The sequence below is a fragment of the Podarcis liolepis genome (assembly GCF_965112155.1).
Source record: "Podarcis liolepis genome assembly, chromosome: 9".
Taxonomy (NCBI): Eukaryota; Metazoa; Chordata; class Lepidosauria; order Squamata; family Lacertidae; genus Podarcis; species Podarcis liolepis.
This window is the reverse complement of record NC_139564.1, coordinates 26,154,750-26,174,433: the sequence shown is the minus strand read 5'-3', so window position 1 is coordinate 26,174,433 and position 19,684 is coordinate 26,154,750. Positions and strand designations below refer to the sequence as shown.

General features: G+C 40.0%; 1 protein-coding gene across 22 annotated transcripts in view; it reads right to left on the bottom strand.

The window, feature by feature from the left end:
* ANK2 (ankyrin 2) overlaps nucleotides 1–19,684 on the bottom strand; it is a 322,811-nt gene that overhangs the window by 66,892 nt on the left and 236,235 nt on the right. For 21 of the 22 annotated variants that reach the window (XM_083459163.1, XM_083459168.1, XM_083459178.1 and 18 more), the window contains 11 exons: nucleotides 17,652–17,750; nucleotides 17,415–17,513; nucleotides 14,153–14,251; nucleotides 13,695–13,892; nucleotides 11,007–11,105; nucleotides 9,619–9,717; nucleotides 9,050–9,247; nucleotides 8,042–8,140; nucleotides 7,844–7,942; nucleotides 5,902–6,000; nucleotides 3,748–3,846 (listed from right to left, as the gene is read on the bottom strand). In XM_083459163.1, coding sequence (XP_083315289.1) covers nucleotides 3,748–3,846; nucleotides 5,902–6,000; nucleotides 7,844–7,942; nucleotides 8,042–8,140; nucleotides 9,050–9,247; nucleotides 9,619–9,717; nucleotides 11,007–11,105; nucleotides 13,695–13,892; nucleotides 14,153–14,251; nucleotides 17,415–17,513; nucleotides 17,652–17,750 — 1,287 coding nt within the window. The remainder of the gene's footprint in view (nucleotides 1–3,747; nucleotides 3,847–5,901; nucleotides 6,001–7,843; nucleotides 7,943–8,041; nucleotides 8,141–9,049; nucleotides 9,248–9,618; nucleotides 9,718–11,006; nucleotides 11,106–13,694; nucleotides 13,893–14,152; nucleotides 14,252–17,414; nucleotides 17,514–17,651; nucleotides 17,751–19,684) is intronic. The other variant, XM_083459169.1, reaches the window with a different exon arrangement.

Here is a 19,684-nt window from a genome sequence, read left to right as displayed (position 1 = left end):
CATACTAGAACAAACACTTCCCCCAAATCACATAATCTTGTTCTTGTGGGCAACAGTCCTACTGCTGTAACTCAAACCTACAAACTCATAAAGAGACTGAGGAAAAATACCCCCGTCCTTGGGACTGCATGCTATCACCAAGAAGTGCCACCAAGAAGTACCACCTAAGAACATGGGACAAGTCTTTTGGATCAGGTCCACGGCCCATCTATTCCAGTATCCAGTTCTCACAGTGGCCAGCTGGATGCCTGTGAGAAACCGGCAACCAAGATCTGAGCACAAGAGCCCTGTCCCTTTCTGTGACTTCCAGCAACTAGTATTCAGAAGCATAATCCCTCCAACACCAGAGGCAGAGTAGAGCCAGCATGGCTAGTAGCGACCCCCCCCCCCAAAAAAAACCATACCCCAGTAGCAATCCAAACAATTAAAGGGAACAATATCCTTTTACAGAACTATGGGCCAGGTGAGCAGCAATCGGCAGCAGGCACAGCCCATCATTCTTCCCAACGGTTCTGCTCAACAGCTCAACAATGCTTAAAAGTCACATGGCTTTTCTTTTGTAAAACCAGAAAGTTTCTTCTTCATTAGAAAGGTCAGACAACAGCGGGAAATCAAAGCCTGCCGAGATAGATTAAATGCACACTGCAGGGCATATGTTTCCAACATCTCTCTTTTCAGCAGCAAAGAAATGAGTTAGCAACTACATTCAAAGAAGGAAAGCCTGCTGATGGAATGATACTGCCTAAAAGCAGAAAGAAAGTAAAATGCTTACTTGCAAAGTGATATGTGGTATAGTGGGAAGTAGCATGTTTTGAGTTTTCTGGGTTTTTCTGAGTAAAAGCAAAGATGAAGTGGACCTTCTGTTCTCAAATAGAAAATGGCCTGGGAAATAATATGAATACTCAAGCTCAGACAATATCTGAGCTGTTCTCTTAACATTGCTGGTTGAATACAGAGGAAGATTATCTGGAACTGTCAGAAGCTGTGTGGACTGTCCTACTAATCACATGATGGATTAGTATTTGGGGGTTTTGGGTCAGTATGAAATTTTTTAAGCTTTACTCCTCAAAACAGTAGGGATAACAAATTTGTTCATGGTGGCATACATTCACCATGTAAACTTTACCATCACAGGGGTTTGTAGCTGCTTCATAAAGATGGCAGCCTATCCAGTTATCTCCACCACATATTTTTTCTACTGCCACTGCTGGCTTGAGATTTATTTTTCATTGGATTTCCCTCCTAACTTCAGAACTAGCCTCTTCTAAAGGGTGTTACCATATTTATTTTCTTAAAATAGGCTCTCTAATAGTACAGTCAATAGCAACTTGCCCAGTGGGGTGGAAGGGCAACCATAGCATCCTGGCAGGTGTGTTGTTGCTGCTTACAGGGAAGGAGAGAGGGAGGGGTGATTGGCACAGAACAGAACTCTGCAATACTACTACCAGCAGCTGCAGTTATCACAGCAATCATTAATGTATTTTTTGTGAGTATGAAATGACTGAGTCTTATGAACAGATATAGAGAGTCATTCTTCTTTTGCAGTTTGTTTGGGGTTTTGCCGTGCCCAGTTCAAGTCTTTCTACTGCCTACATCTCATTAATAACCCATAGCTCACTCTATTTATAATTCCCAACAAACCATTTTGATTATATCTTTATCAGAACATAACATCTGAGACTTACTGTAATCCTGCATTGCAAAAACAAAATTGCTTTCACTCACACATCTGGACATTGTTCCAGTTCCAGAAGCAATCCTCAGTTTAATGGGAATTGCTGAAATCTATGTACTACTCTGATGTTTAAGTTCTTGAGTCCCTTGCATGGGATTGGGGTTAGAATGTCGGAACAGGATCTGGGAGACCAGGGTTCAAATCCCCACTCCACTATGAAGCTCACTGCGTGACCTTGGGTCAGTCACTGCCTCTCAGCCTAACCAACCTCGGAGGGTAGAGGGTTAAATGAGGAGGGGGAGAACCATGTATGCCACCTTGAGCTTCTCAGAGGAAAAATGTGAGCTATAAAAGCAAATAAAGAAAATGTCTAATGCATACTTGCAAAAACAATATGACTGACTAAAGATTCTAGGTTGACATTACACAAATGCACAAAAGGTGTAAGGTCCCCGCATACTCTGGAAATGGAAATCGGATCAATGTAAAAAAAGATATATGAACTATGCATCAATATATCAAAGTACAAAATAAAAAATGAGTTACAATGTTCTAAATAAATATATAACAATAGATGCACACTATTCATACTGTAGTCAATAAGTTAGGAGACATGTCCTTTTATGATAGGACAAGGAATGTTGCTTAGGGAACAGCCCTCTAGTTGTCAGTAGGGTGCATGCACTCTCAGTGTGCACTCATGGCAAAAAGCTTGGCTTTAAACATGCCTCATACAGGCATGTTCCCTTGCAGCTACTACACTTCTTGTGCCATTTGTACACTAGGGGTCCTTTGGGAAACGATACATAGCCAAGTCTCAGATTTACTGATTTTCTGCTTGGTCTCTATAACACACTAGAAAGGTATCTCATGTTCTTTTAGATAAGCAAACCATAGACAAGCAGAGGCAAAAGGTGCAGAAAAAGTCTAACTGTAGATACTTCAGCACTAAATTAGGATACCTTCAGCACTCAGTTAGCAATGGATGCATATGTACTTCATGGGCTAGGCATGCCAGTTCTAAGCAGGCCAAAGGTGGAAGTGCAATTCAATGTGTAGGCCCTCTGAGACTCAGGATTCCAGTACCTGAAGGAGACCTTTCCTGGAATTGTCCCGCCTCTTAAGATCTGAATGAGATGCTCTTTCTGATTTCTTACATCCAAAGCTGGTAGCACAAGAACAGACCCTCTCTGTGGCCATTTGGCTGGTGCCTATGCTGTTATCCTTCTGTAGTCGGCAAACAACTCTGCTGTGTGGAGATTTTATGGACCTGTCTGATGTTTTTGTGTGGTTTATGCATTTTAATTGGTTCTATCTGTTCCTCATGTGCATTATTATGATATATATTCTTACCTGCCCTGAGGTCAAGGGTGAGGGAGGACAGGAAAAATATCCTAAATAAATGAAGTATCTTCTAATGGCATTATAGCTAATTTGAATTCAACCAAGACCCATTAAGCCTGACGTGAGAGCGAATTTTCCTGTTCAAAGTTAAAGCAGATGAATATGACTCACAGTTTTACATCATGGTAATTTGGGGTATGTTCAACCCAGTTAAACAAGACAATTTTAAATATTTTAGTCTCACGAACTTCACCAAATAGCAGCAGGGTTTAAATTCAAGGATTCTGCCGTAAGTAACTTGTGGACAAAAATGATAAAGTAGCACAAAGTTTAGCAACAACCAAATAAAGTGGTGAGCAGCAGGCACCTGCACTCATTTACAGTGTTTAAGTCTCATTCTGCAGCATCAGAAAGGGCAGAAAAAAAGAAATAGCCAAGAACATGGAACTCAAAATGAGGACTTGGCATGGCATCCAGTTGGATCTTTTGGAGATGCAAGGCATACAAGCTACACAAGACCATCTTAATATATTTTATGGTGTGTATAAATAAATCTACATTTCCACAGCTAGAAGTCCATGGGTACTGTCTACAAAAACTGAAAAATAATTGCTACATTTCAATTATACTTCTAAAATGATAAAATAAGAAAGGAAAAACAGAATCAAAAATAAGAACAGAAATGCCCCTCTGAATAAAGAATGGAAGATAAGGCTGGTGATACTCACAGTTGTGGTGGTAATCACTTCCTCGGTTACAACCTTTAATGTATCAACCACTGAGATATATCCCAGACGCTTAGCAATTGCTAAAGCAGTGTTGCCATTCTGAAAGGAGAAAAGAGGGAGAGAAGGAGAAGGAGAGGGAGAGGGAGAGGGAGGATTATGATATGAACCAATGAGATCACACCCTGCACTGAATGAGCCAGCATTTCCATCCAAAACAAGGCATTCGCTTAGGAAAATCAGTGTGCTTTACTGTTAAATCTGAATCTCTCTTTGCAACTTTGCTCAGACTACAGCCCCAATTGCCATGGTAACAAAACACACAGAACATCTGCCTGTTACACTTAATCAAAATCTACTGCTTTTAATGGTTTAACCCACAACTTTCTATATTACACTTTATAAAATCTGGCTTTGCTACAACTCCTGATTAATTTTACCAAACATGTTTTTAATTGAGAATAACTTGATTAATAAATAGCTTAAGAGGCTCCACTTGAAAAATAGAAAGATGAGATGATTCATGCAAATGGTGCAACAGGAAAAAAAACCTAGGCAAGGCAAAACAAATCAGAGACCGTATTTAAAATTCAATATACAAATGCCACTGCCAACAGGATGCCCTCCAGATGTTGTTGAACTTCAGCTCCCTTAATCCCTGGTGGGAATTGTAGTCCAACAGCATATGAAGGAAACCACATTGGCTATCCCTAGACTGGGGGGATAGAATAGTCAACAATTATATGCTTCAATTTCTATTTGGGTGAACAAAATATATTTAATCCAAAAGTAGCACCACTAATTTGTGTTATGTTTGGGGCTGTACCAAATGTCCTTCAATTTCAGTTTTCAGGGGTTAAGTAGTATTTTCAGGGAGAATGTGAAATATTTCCTAGGAAAATCTAAACTGTGCAAACACTTGCCATCTGAGAATACTTACACACACCCACTCAGTGCAGTTTCAGCACCAAATTTTGATTTCTCATATGTTGATCTTTGGCTGGAGGAGCTTCTAGACTGTTGCTATTTTCAGCTAAAATTTAATCATACACCAACAAATTTGGGCTGTGCCATTATTGTTGACTGACAAGTCTTGCACATCAACCCGTTTCCCCTAAAGATTGGAGTTTTTTGCGATAAGGAGGGTGACTGGAAAATGTAGTGGGATGACACTTAATTTGGTGCAACACTAACCGCCCCGCAAAGAGAAAGCTTTTCTATTCTATGTGAGAAATGACTGCGTGAACAGGGCACCGTTTCATCTCAGTTCTAGTCAGGCTACATAGAAAGCCAATTTGCCCTCTGGGGGTTTGTGGGACTGCTGTGCCGGGCCTCAACTGCCACCCACCTTCTGATCAGATAAGTAGCCATTCTTAACCTGAGAAGCCATGGTTTCCAATGTCAACCACCTTCTGAAGTTGCACACCTTCCTATATGAGCACCAGTTCCTGGGGGCTGACCCCTTTTGCCCCCTCAAATATTTTTGGGTGGGAGCTCCCCCCCCCCCCAATGTCCAAAAAGCACAGAGGTGAAGCATGGAGCCAAGCGCAGCACAGCTCCAAAGGCCAGCTCCTTCTCTTTCTCCTCCTGCCACGGAGGTGAAAGAGGATCAAAGCAACTTCCTGCTTGTGGTAGCACCAGGAGGAGCCACCAACCATTGAAGCTGTGCAGATGCTGTGTTTGATTCTGCCCCAGCTCCTCCTGACATCCTGGTGTCAGGTGCATGACGTTGCGTCCCCTTCCCCCATCGTCCTTGCAAGCTGGTGCCTCTGCCTCCCTTCATGTTCCTCTGAAACTCTTTGAAGGAACAGATTTCAGAACTGATCCCATCAATCAGGCCCCACCCTCTTTTGAATGGAATACAGTCTTCAGGTTGTCTTGACATTACACTTTCACTGAGTCTAACCTTTAGTCACACACTGGGGGAACGTGGCTATCAGTGAAATTACACCATACTCTTATTCCTTGAGGAAACGGATACACACTATTGTGTCACAGCCAATCAGGAAACAATCTAAGATAACAAATTAGGCACTACTCTTTCCCTATGCTGGATGGTATGGTGGGTGTTTTATTATCATTAGCCTAAAACACAGAACCAGAAAGAGAAAACTACACCATGAAATGAAGGAAACAGTGTGGCAATACCATGCTTACCGCAGTGATTGCATTTGGTTTGGCCCCATGTTGGAGAAGAACATTGATGATGTGTGTGTGACCTTGCTGAGCAGCTTGATGCAGAGGAGTGTACCCATTCTGTAGTTAGCGGTAGTTCACACATTTAGGGGAGGGAAAAACAGCAACATCAATATATATATTTGCATATTCCCTAGATTATTTTAATGAAGGTATAACTCATAATTGCTGGCAACCTTGCAATCATATCTGTTTGGATATTGCAATTTTCATTATTAATATATTTTATAGAAAAGTATTCTTTCACCATTAATAACTAAAGGCAAGTAATAGCTACCAGTTTTATATTAAGGTTTAGAAAAAGGGAGGTGGGGAGAAATTAATCAATGGGCCAAAGCTTATAGGACAAAGCAGTTATTAAGTAAAGACTAGTGATGCCATGGAAGTTTGTGAAGTTTTTATATTCTTTAAAACTGTTCACAACTTCCCCTCCATGCTTTTCTATGGGCTAGTCACTGGAAGAGAAGTATGAGCAATACATCACACAAACCCTTGTTGATCATCCAATTGATTTATTTTTCTTGGAGATTTCAGAGTGTAATATAGCAGATCCATGAAGAAAAAGCTAACACAGGCTTCAAAGTAAACTAACTTTTGGTTAGAAATTCATTTTTCCATTTGCTTTTCTTATATGCCGCCTATATTTCCTAAAGCAGGCTTGTGTTCTAAAAGCAACTTCAGCTAAATATAACACTGGGTGAGACAGAACATTTAGAGACAGAGGCAATGCCACAACATTTCCAATCCAGCCATTCTTAAGGCCACACAGTAAACTACTGAAATGGAATTTTTCAGAAAGGGGGGAAGTTATTACAGTAAAACAGCAAACTATAAAACTCTTCTTGCTAATAACACATCACGTGCCAAACTTAACTGAATGTCTTGGATGCAATTTAAAGAGAAGTATATTCAAAAATGGTGCATCTTATCTTTTATGTTTCCATATAGCAGAGGACATTTTAAAACAAAACAAAACCCCAACCCCTTTCCAGACTAACTGGCAGCCAGATGTATGGATTCACTCAGTTAAAAGAGCAGCTTCCTTTTGCTAGGTTTTCAAAGCATGTATCTATCTCTTAGAAGCATGGGAACGAGGTGTTCTTTTTCCTATAGAGGGACTTCAAAACTTTCAGCTGCAGAATGCAACTTTAAAAAAAACTGCACTTATGCTGAAAGCCAGTTGGAAAGTAAAGGAAAGAATTAGGAAGGGGTAGAAACCGCAGTTAAGGTTCACTGCTTGCCCCCACATGGCTGCATTGTGGGACAAAGGCCATGCAAGTCAACTGAACTTCTTATCTTGTCCAGAGGGTTGTCAGAGAGTTCTGTCATTCTTGCATCAGGCCACTAGATTTCTTTGCTGGGTTCAGAGGAAGGGGCTTCCCTCCTCTGGCAGTCCAGAGATTTCCATGCTAGGAGCAGAGGAGGGCAAAATGTTCCATTCATTTCCTGCCGACCTGCTCAGTCAACTGCACACAATTCCTTATCAGCTATGGCTTATATACAAGACCACTCTAAAACTTGTATTCATCATTGATGAAGGCATGCCTGAACCAAGATGTGTTTCAGAAAAATCACATCAAAGCACAAGTCTCTGGATCATTATTCTGCTTCCATTTTATAACAAAATAATCTGAAAATTGAAATCCACATGAGTGATCATCTGTGTCTGCTTCTCATACATGCACATGTGTCCCTAGTCCACAAACAAATTATTAATGGTTCTCAGCTTGGCTTACTGAGTACTGCATTGCAATTTTGACCAAACTTGCTACAGTCAATGAGAACCACATTCTGCTTTCAGCATACTTCCCTGCAACAGTTAAAATACGAAGTGCAAATTGCCATCACATGTTTGCAAAGCAGCAAAGGGGAGGGGGAGAGGAAATTATGAACAAATGTTTACCTTTGTCTTTGCATTGACGTTAGCTCCCTGCTTCAGGAGAAAGTTGACCATCTTGATGTTCCCATAGTGACAAGCCACTATTAATGGACTGTAACCCAGCTACAAATAAAAAGCAACCCAAAAAACCACAAAAAATAAGTAGTGAATATGATATCACACTGGAAATTTATTTTATCATCTTGGAAGTTACTGATATACCTTAGTCTGGGCATCTTTGTTTGCCCCATGTTTTATCAGGATATCTGCTACATTCACTTTATCTTCTTGAGCTGCCAAATGTAAAGATGTCAATCCACTCTGTAAATTAAATATAAACAGTCCTTTATTGTATTATAGATACAGGAGTATTTGCAACAGCTGAACCTTCTGAAACAGCATCAGCAGCAACCAAACATAAAGCTTATTACCACAGTCAAGCCTCAGGCATACAAAGGCATGCATGGCAGTAGCTATGTCTTCATTGAAGAGAAGATGTCTTCTCACCATGAACATCCCGACGCTGTGAACTAGTGCTACCAGGGGGCCTGAATCCCATCAATGGAAGGAATCTTAATCATTTACAAGTCAGAAAGACTGCCAGCTATCATTCTGTCTATCACATCCACCATGACTAGATTTAATTCTAGGAAGCTCACTCACAGCCAATCCCCAGTTATGGCCCAACATGAAAGAGCAGCAAGTGCAGATCTGAAGAAGATGAATGCCAAAGGTAGAGTTGGATATCATGAGAGAACTGATAGCTCTGAATGCTATGGCCAGGGGCCTCATACACATATTGAACAGGAGAACATCTTGAAGAACATCCTATGAGGACAATGGGCAAATGTCCATCACAAGCCTTTGGGGCCTTTCTCTCAGGAATGAACGAAACTTTCCAAGAACAGATCTCCCTACACAACTGACCAACTCCCACAGTCATGCCAACAACATTGCAGCACCAACATAATAAATGCATGAAAAACACCTCTGTTATTCTATAGGCAGAGAACCAGGCCATGAGAACTGCCTAAGTACAGGACCAAAAACCAAGCAAGTAAGTGTTTTAGAAAGCTTTTACTATCCAGATTTTATCGGGATAGAAACATATTTATCTGTTGCTGCATATTCAACATACAATAATATTTTTCTGTTAACTGTGTCACAATACTATCCCTTCTTTCATTTTCTAGATAGCATTAGGGTTTTCCATTAACAAGAAGGCATTACCTTTGTGGCCACATGGATATTAGCTCCTTTCTCCAAGAGTAAGTTCACCAGGTCAGCATGACCTTCCTGAGAGGCCAGGTGAAGTGGAGTCACTCCTTGTTTGGTCAAAATATTGGTCTCTGCTCCATAGTTCAGCAGGGTTGTGGCTATTTGCATCTGATTCTTCTTAGCAGCAATATGCAGAGGGGTATATCCATTCTAAAAACCAGTTGCTTTGAATTAATATGTAATGTCTGCTTTCTTTCACAATAAATATCAATGCACTATTTCTCCAGAAAACGACCATTCTTTTCTTACTTTTACTGAGTCTAAATCTTCCACCTAAGGGAGGAATATTCTTCAGCAAGCAAGAAATCAGCCAGGGATTCTTGTGTCAGATCACAGCAGCATGGGATATTTTTGTGACACCAGTCAGTAGTGAAATCCTCAAAGGTTTGCACATTATTCAAGAACAGGACCATGCAATGGCTTTTCTTAAATCCTGTCAGTCCCTGGAGATTCCCCCCCGAAAGCTTAAAGGTCTACTTCTGTTAGACAGTATGCAATTTTAATGGAATAGGAAATCTCACCTTAGCAGTAGCATGGGGGGAAGAACCTTTCTCCAGCAACAGTAGGGCCACCTTCTGGTTGTCGTAATGAGCAGCAACATGGAGGGGGGTGAGGCCATTCTGGAAAGGGCGGGTTTATGTTATGGCATTTAGTGATGGTTAGCTCTGCTTCAAGCTACCGTTACATTACAAAAAAAATATGTTAAATAAGAAGCGATTGACTGATAACAGCACAACATAAACATCGAACTCAGGGTGAATTATTTTCATATTAGAAAAGTTGCTTAGGAACAGAAAGGGAATTAAAGAAATCATTAGTTAAGGGGCTTTGCTTTGAAAGGGGATAGGCTATTAAGAATTAATTTAAATTGTCCTAGTTTATATATTTTACAACTTTAACCACACTATTATGCCCTGTAGGCTAATGAGGCTCAAATATGAATTACAGAATGGAGTAAAACAAAATAATTCAGTCTTACCAACAGAATCATTTGTCAAGTTCGGGGGGGGGGGGACTTGATCCATATCACTGTACTTTTATCCTACCACACTTACTACTGAGAAGTCAATGTGGAATTACATGTTTATGTAATCAGAACAAAAATTTACATTACAGAGAACACGAACTCTGCTGAAAATGGTAGCCCTATCAAGTTCTCTCCCACCTGCTGTGTGCTATCTAGTTCAACTTGCTGTGATATCATTCCCTGCCACTATTGCACATAATTAGCTGTAGCTGGCAGAGAAACATGGAGAAGCTTTACCTACAGATATTGTGGAGTGTGAGTAGGAAATTTGACTTAGGACCAGCAGTGCTGGCAAGAAACCAAAACTTTTACAATAAGATTGTGCAAAGTGTTCCATATGCATAATTAGACAGTGCTAAGATGCACGCATGAAATCTGCTTGAAGGTTATTACATCTCCGATAACTGCTTTGTGTATTTGGATAGATTTGACTTAGTTTATATGGAGTTAGATACTATTGATTAAAAGTTTTTTTAAAAAAATAATTTCAGAACTATGGATATCATTCTTGCTAAAAAAATTAACCCCTATCCAGCTACTTTCTGCTGTATTTAATTCCTGCCCTGAGTCTCTTAACCATTTTCCCATATAAGTTCCTGATTTGTTGCCCAATTCTACAATTATGGAATAAAATTTGTCTGTCAACTGCATGTCATTAATTAACTAATATAATATTTCAGATTTGTTAACCACACTCCTGCGCATACAAGTCCTTTTTGGTGTCAAAAATTAATTTATGACACTCTTGGGATCATCAGTTGCATTTTATTTATATTAATATATAAACAAACTAATATATAAATAAAAGCTACTTCTAATAGCTGCAATGGAAAATTATTAACAGTACTGACTGGCAAAGGAAATTCAGACACTGATTCCTACCTTTCCAGATGAATCAGGAGATGCACGGCGCTGCAGCAGGAGTTTCGCCACATCAATGCTTCCATATTTAGCTGCCACATGCAGCGGTGTGAATCCTTTCTAAAAATGTACAGGTGGAAAAAACCAAAAACATTAATATAATCTTAATTACTTGGTTTTAAAGAATAATCCCTACATATTCTCAATGCAATAACTGCTTAGCCCTCAAATTAAAATCAAATTTTATCATTAAAGGAACTGAAAAAATAATTAATCATAACTTCCCAAGGGTCCATAGCATATTTCCCAACTTGCTAAGTATTTCCACCCCTAAAAGGAAATATCCCATGCAGGCACTATGTCTGCTAAGTTTCAGGTGCTAAGTGAAACAGTTTTATTTCAGGAGGCCTTTGCACCATCAATGTTGTTCTAATGTTCTAACCTGAAGTTTAATTTATATTTTGAAATTTGCATATTGTAGGTTTCAGTTTTTTGTAAGCTGCTTTGAGAATTATTATTTTATTATTATTATTATCTGAAGTTATTATAGACGCCTTCCTTCCTTCCTTCCTTCCTTTCTTTCTTTCTTTCTTTCTTTCTACAAAAAGTAAATGAACACAACTTACAAAATTAAGACATCCCACTTACCAAATACATGTTGAAAGGCAGGGCATGTTGAAAGGCAGGGTGTGTGTGTTGAGTGTGTGTATACTGTATATATGCAGTATCTGACATGCAGTATCTGTGCATGCATTCAATTTTGCTATGAGATATTCCTTCTCAGCAACTGCCTTCACAGTACCCCCTGACTGTTTCCTAAACTCCCAGGAGTCTGAAAAAAGCAATTTGTGGATTTGGTAATAGGAATTGTAGGTCAAAATTCTCTGCATTATCAGCAGGTTCCTGTACACAATTCTCATGTCAGCTTTGAAGGTGTGTGGACTATTGATAAACTTGAACTCATGTCATATCTTCAAAATGTCTTCACTTCTTTTAACTGGTGTAAAACTATTTCACCTCCAATTTCCGTACTGGGTGGCACATCCTCTTTTGTAACAACCCATATTCTTTACTAGGGAACAATGAATGCAGCTATTTAAATAACTCATCAGGTCTAAATCAAGCAACTCTTTAAGAATTAATCATCTGAATACAAGTCACACACACGTTCACCCCATGTATTTTAGCTGTCTTAATAATCATCTGCCTGTGATCAAATACCTCTTGCTCCGAATCACTGTGCCAGTTTCGGGAAACTGGCACTTAGAAAGTGATATGCTAAGGTGAACAAGGTAATATGGCAATGGTAGCTCTATCAGATATCACTCAGTTTATGCACATATTAAATGCATTATAAACTGCTTTTACTTTACAGTGCTTACAAGCAGGTTTCCTCAAGCTGGTGCCCTCCATACTTTTTTGGATTCCAACTCATGACCACTGAAACGTCTGGAAGGAAGATTGCTTTTGGAGAATTTACTTTAGTCTATCTCAGGAGTGGCGCTGCAGACTCACTCTCTCAATGCCAACACCATTACTACTTACCTGAGTGGTGAGTGGGCATGGTAGTAGTGAGATCAGGACTGTGCTGGCACAACAACAATGGAGGCAATGAACTCTATCCATTGGTGTGCCTGGGCATCCTTGATCTGACTACTGCCTTGCCCTGTCCAGAGAAGCAGTGACACTGGTGTCAGGAGGACACCGCTCCACTGTGCCAGCCACTTCTAACTTAACTATAGCGCTACTATTATTCATATTTAGAGATGTACAAATCAGGCTACTTCTGGTTCATGTCACTCTTGTATTCACAAATAAGCCCTTGCTATCCTATTTCCACTTTTTCTGCATTTTTTCAGAACCTGCATGAAAATTCACTTTTAAATGTACCTTTCTTCTCAATATTTGGGATGAATTAATCTATCAATCTCAGTTTCTCCCTGTTTCTGATTTTTCCATCTTCAGTTTCCTACATTTCGACATCAGTTTGTGTGTGTTTTTTAAAGAAAATAAGATCCTCAATAAAATTCATCTAAATTTTAACGTGAATTTCTTCCAATACACACAAAAAAACTTACAAAGCATATTTCCCCTAATAATAAAGCATTTCGTATGTTACTTTCACTAATATATATGCATTTTAATGTACACTTGTATTTTAGTACATGAAGTTTTGTGCACATTACTTGGCTGAAGAACTGCATTGCAAAATTCTGAGAACTGGAATTTTGAAGATTGGCTGTGTTTTGGTTCATATATTGTTTTGGAAGGTGTAAATTGGGTAAATTGAAATGGAATTTAATCCCCCCCCATCCCTACTCAAAATACACATTTCTAAATATATTCTGATACTAAGAATTTTCTGAGAGTAAGACCCATTGACCTCAATCAATCTTCCTTCTGTGTAGACACCAAGCGCTTCATCAAATCCTCATCAGGTCTCTCTATCTATTGTATAGGAATAAGGATGCTTGCTTTATTTGATGGTTGTGAATTTTGATATGACCTGACCTGCTCTATACCTTTCAGATGATTGGAACTTGTAGAACTGTGCTGTCAGTTCCAATCTGGAAGGTGTGCATCACGTCAGTTCATATCAGAATTCACAGCAGTCAAATTAAGCAAGCACCCTTATTCCCGATCAACAGAGAGAGACTAGCATTAGCCAGCTCACTATTAGACTGTTTGTACCAAAACTTCAGATTTTACCTTGGTAGCCAAAGAGTGTGCTGCACCTGCTTCCAAAAGAACTGATGCTACATCAACTTGACCTTCTCGGGCAGAGATGTGCAGCGGTGTATACCCATTAGTAGTTGCTGCATCTGGGTGTGCCATGTGTTGCAGTAACAGCTGGACAATTTCTGTTTTACCCAAGCGAGAGGCAATATGCAATGGAGTCTGTTCCTCCTACAACTCAAAGAAGGACAGAAGTTAGAGTGGGACTGTTGTTATTAAAGATGAAGCCTCATTTCCCCCAGTTTCAAATAATTATTCTAGATGTGTTCAAAAGGTAGATACATACGGAATGTTTTCTCCACTACAAATAAATCTACAAAATTACCCAAGGGCTAGGAGTGGGGGGCAGGGGGACGACCTGTAGATAGCACACTCAGAAACTCTTCTGCTTTTGTAATAAAGTGCAGAGGCAGATATATGAAAACACCTACCCTTGCTCGGGCATCAACTAGTGCACCATTCCTCAGGAGGCAGCGCACCACTTCCACCTGTCCTGCACGAGCAGCCATATGTAATGCAGTCTCACCACGCTGAAAAAAACAAACCCCAGATTTTTTTAATGTGTTAGCCACCCGAATGAAAACCTTATTAGTTTCATTCATACTGGTCAATGTTCAGTGCAATGGAAGCAAAGCCTCTGCTCCTAATATCCAAAATGTCACTAATGCAAAGCTAGTCAGAACATAAGAAAACTAAGCTGGATTTGGCCAATGGCCCATCTAGTTCAGCATCCTGTTCTTCCATTGGTCAACCAGATGCCTGCAGAAAGTCTGCAACATGAGTGCAAGAGCTCTGTGATCTCCAGCAATTGGTATTTGGCGGCAATGCCTCTGACTATGGAGGCAGAATATGAGTGAATATCCTCCTAGTGGTGCAGCAATAAAAGTGCTAGCACATTTGCAAAGCTAAGAAAGATCCAATATGGTTTCAAATTGGATGGGGGACCATGCACTGAGATTCCTGCATTGCAGGAGGTTACACTAGATAACCCTCAGGGTCCCTTCCAACCAGTGTTTTTTTCTAGAAAAATAGGTGCTGGTACTCACCATGAAGTTGTTACAGTAAGTGTCACAATTTTTAACAACAACAACAACCAAAAACAGTGCCTGTACTGCGTACCCTTGAGTACCCCCTGGGAAAAAACCCCACTGCTTTCAGCTATGATTCCATTTAGCAATTCCTCCTAAAATGCCACTGCTGAGCATGTCTTTGAGGGCCATATATCTAGAAACAAGAGGCTAGATTAATCTTCACCAATGGGGGGACACTATCCCTCCAGCCAGAGAACCTGGCGGTGCTGTACTTGGACTTATGATGACATCACTGAAGACCCAGGAGGAGGAATGGGGTGGTTGGGCCCCTTTAATCAAAGCAGCTCCTTTCTGCTTTGGGACTAACACTTAGGATGCACCTATTGCTGCTTCTATATAGGGCTCAGTTTGCTCCTTGATGAAGTGACATTGAAGTGCTATGTTTCTAGAGCACAGCCTGAGCCCTGATTCAGTTAGGAAATCAAGCCTTATCAGGAGAAACTGGCCACTCTCCAGGCACCCGGCTTGAATCCTGGTTGACCTCCCTGTCTGCATTCTCCAGCAGGATCCAGGCTAGGTCACGATCGGCGATCCTCCTCAAACGTGAGAAGAACACACCACTCTCCCTCTCCCCCCCCAGGCAGGGGAAAGAGATAGACAGAAATGTATTTACATGCCTTTATTTCTGTCCTTGCAGCATTACAGAGAAACACGTCTGCTCTCTTCAGACTCCATCAGCAGAGAGCCAAACTCCACCTCCTGTACTTCCTGTACAGGTCACATTACACTCTGAGCTAAATCCGGTGCTCAGCACTGTGAATAGACTGTCCCTCTGTTCCCACGGTACAGTCACAACATTCCCATCATGTTTTGCTTTCCAGCTAGCTGCAGCTCGCTGCCGCATTGCATCCATATTGTAACACCCTTCCCCTCACCTTGAACTAGCACATTATGCCCAGTATCTAGCCTGAACCTCACCCTATACCCAGCCTGAGTTCTGCTTTGCCTCACGCATCACCACCTCAATCATGTATCTGCCAGCAGACCAAATAGGATGGAGATGTGGACAGGAGAGGAATGACCCTGCTCACAACCAGCAATATATAACCTCCTGATAAAGAGACTATAATTCAGTTGACAGGACACAACATGACTAGGTCATCTCTCTGGTAGTTCCAGATGTATCACGGTGTTTCTACAGATCTTTCCATAATCCAAAACATATTATTCACATTAGAATAGTTCCATGAATCTCCATGAGACTTTTAGTTTTGCAGACCATTCAAGTTAAATTTAACTTCTGAAAACAATAACTGATTCAACTGTCAGGTTTAAGTGATAATAGGTAAAGGTAAATGGACCCCTGACCATTAGGTCCCATCGTGGCCGACTCTGGGGTTGCGGCGCTCATCTCACTTTACTGGCCGAGGAAGCCGGCGTACAGCTTCCGGGTCATGTGGCCAACATGACTAAGCCGCTTCTGGCGAACCAGAGCAGCGCACGGAAACGCCGTTTACCTTCCCACCAAAGCGGTACTTATTTATCTACTTGCACTTTGACGTGCCTTTGAACTGCTAGGTTGGCAGGAGCAGGGACCAAGCAATGGGAGCTCACTCAATCACGGGGATTCAAACCACCAACCTTCTGATCGGCAAGCCCTATGCTCTGTGATTTAACCCACAGCACCACCCGCATGATAATACCAAACAATAATTAGGTATTAAAAACTTCAGATTGAAATGTTTTTCCGTCTGTTTTATGCTCCTTGGTTATTTTCCCAGCTGTAATTTTGTTAACTTAATTTCCATGAATAAATTATACACGGCAAAATTAACTGTATGTATAAATAGAGAATTAGGACTGGCTTCACTTAAGCAATCTTGATTGTTAGTAATAAATATTATAAAAGGCTATTTTGCCTTTACACTTGGATGATTTAAGCATTTGGCAAATAGCACAGGCAAAAGTTGAATCTGACGCGTAATTAGATTTGGGCAGCAATCTTATACTTACTAGGAACTAAATCTCAATGAATTCAAAACAACTAACTTCCATGTAAACATGTTTAGAATGAATTATTTTCTTTCAAGGGCATTCAATTTTTTAATCAAAGTTTATTTTGAAGACTATTGATGGTAGCTAGAGGTATGTTTGTTTATGTACACAAACACTTATTACTATAGTCAAGTCAAGTCTGCCAATACCACAAAGGTGTCATTTTTTTTAAAGTCAAGGAACCTGAAATTTGTTAATCTATTGCATTTATATAATACCTTTTCCTCCAAGGAGCTCAAGGTGGTTCTCCTCCTCCTCATCACCATTTAATTCCCACAAAACCCTGTGTGATAGGCTAGGCCGAGAGACAGTGACTGGCCCAAGTGTATTATGACCAAGTGGAGTTTTGAACTCTGGTCTCCCAGGTCCTAGTCCAACACTTTAACCAGTACACCACACAGGCTCAAAGCAACATTGCCTCTTAAACACTTAAGATTTTCTTTATTGAGAAGTTAAATATATATCTATATATAATAACTAAACCAAAGACAGACAGAAGAGCAAAAGAAAGAAAACCACATCCTCCCCCCCCTTTTATATGCATTTATGCAAGACAAATTTTGCAGTGCAGCAAAACTATGATTACTCAGATGTAAGCCATACTCACAATGTTAGTGACATCTGGAGAGGCTCCATTCTGCAGCAGAAGGAGAACTATGTTCAAATGCCCCATAAACGCAGCCACGTGTATTGGTGTAAGGCCCGACTGTGAAATAAAGCAACAGCAATTTTACTCCTCTGCAGAGCGCCTTTAGGATCTTCCTCATTTATTTAAAAGGAGAGTGCGGAACTAAGAGAAGGAAGAAATAGTGGGGAGAGATGCTTCTTTAGGAAATTTCTCTACCTCTGTTATAGCTTGGATAGAAGCCCCGTATTTCACCAGCAGTTCCATGACTTTAATGCGATTTTTCTTGCAAGCAATGTGCAGTGGAGTAAAACCATTCTGTGCAAAAGACAATCAGGTTAGTTATAGCATGCACCCCTCAGTTCTCATACAGCGTTAGATTATCAGATTTTCTTCAGTAACGTCAGGTTCCGACATACTGAAAAAGCATATACTCCAGGGCCAGTTTATTCCCATTTAATCCCAGCATGAATGAAGACACAGAATGTGTGAAGCTAAAGTGCCTTTTTTAAAATACAGAATGTGTCCCATCTGCAATTTAATTTGTGTGGTGATCTTCACATGAAAAATAGTGCTATCCCAAAATGTGTAAATATGATTCACAGCACTATGATTTTAAAATACCATTTTGAAAAGTCCTTCACACATAACCATTTTGAAAGTAAATACTCCATAACTTTCCCCCTTCTTTTTATTTTAAATATTAGGAAAAAATGGGGGGGGCATGTCTTCACATCTCTGATTTACTCTAAGTTTTAACTGTCTCACTAATTAATACCTGTGTTAGAGAAGCGAGAATGAATGGTGTTGTTGCTTGGCTGTTCTTTTTCTAACAGTTGCTAAAAGGTAATGAAAAAATATCACCACTCCTGACTGAAGCCACTTATGTTTGACAATTAGCTTAGGTGTGACATTGGTCTCTAATGACTAAGTTCAGTAATTTAATAATTTAAAAATCTGTTGAAACACACCAGAATTATCTGTTGTTTCATTTGGAAATGTGAAATCATACATGGTGTGTGTATGTTTTATAAATAAAATAAAAATAAAAGCTGAGTCATCTGTTTATCATGGAAAAATCGAGAACAGGGCTCTTTTCTGGTATCAGATGACACAGCTACTGCTTAAAGGGCTTTCTCTCTCACAAACCTCTGGGGACAGGGCAAGCATGAGCAACCCCTTTCTCAGGCTGACACTTGGCAGCTTTAACCTGTGGTGAGTTAGCAGTACACTTCTGCCACTCCATGCAAGATTCACTATTTGACATGCCAAAAGTAACATTTGAAGTGGGATGCCAAAACGCGAATACTGCACATGGCAGTAAAGAGACCATGAACTGAAAGCCAACACAAGCAACATTTTTCCGTTCAAGTTGCAAGTTGGATTATTATGTATCTATGTATGTATGCAGCAATATACGACAAGGTTTTGATTAAGGCTTGCTGTTGTGTGTATTACTTTGTGCCACTAGGAGGCCAGTGCTCTTCAAATGGCTTTTTATGAAGCACTAAGCATCAGAACTCTGTAAAGAATGAGGACACTAGGAATTAAAGTGCCTTTTTAAAAATCTTTTTCTTTTTTTTATGTTAACTGTGAAGCTACTTAATTTTTAGATACACTATTTCTGAACTAGAAATAGTTCAGAAATAGTCCTGTTTTGGAAATAGGCAAACATGACAACTGATGGGAAGTGATATTAGCAGCTTCTGTTAAACCAAATGTTCACATAGCATCAAAGAAACAGAAGATCCTTCTCTTTACGTAGTTTCCAGACAGAGCTGTTTTAGTCAATTAACTGCAATTTTAGCTGTTTTATCGGCTAGAATAAATAATACAAGTAAAGTTGTGAGAATAGCCATCAACAGCAACAGCTTACCTATTATACATCATAAAAACATAATTCTTCCTTTGGAGAGGCATATCAATTGAATTGTCTGAGCCATAAGCCAATTGATGCCAATTACGTCAACAGTCTGGAAACCTGAATTTCAAACACAGCTTGTTTTAAATGCCAATTAATAATCAGCATAGGGTGGAGTCTACTTAGGCTGCAATCCTAATGGACAACTCATGGTTACTTCTGTGTAAGTGGGGTTGTATTGCAGCCTTAGAATCCATGGTGCTGAAATATTAAAGAGACTATATGGCAGCTGCGAGGACGGTTAATGCACTGCAGAGAACTTGGGCCAGAATTCAGAGAGCTGCTTGGACACACGCAAGGGGCTTGCATTGACTTGGTGGATTTTATTTTT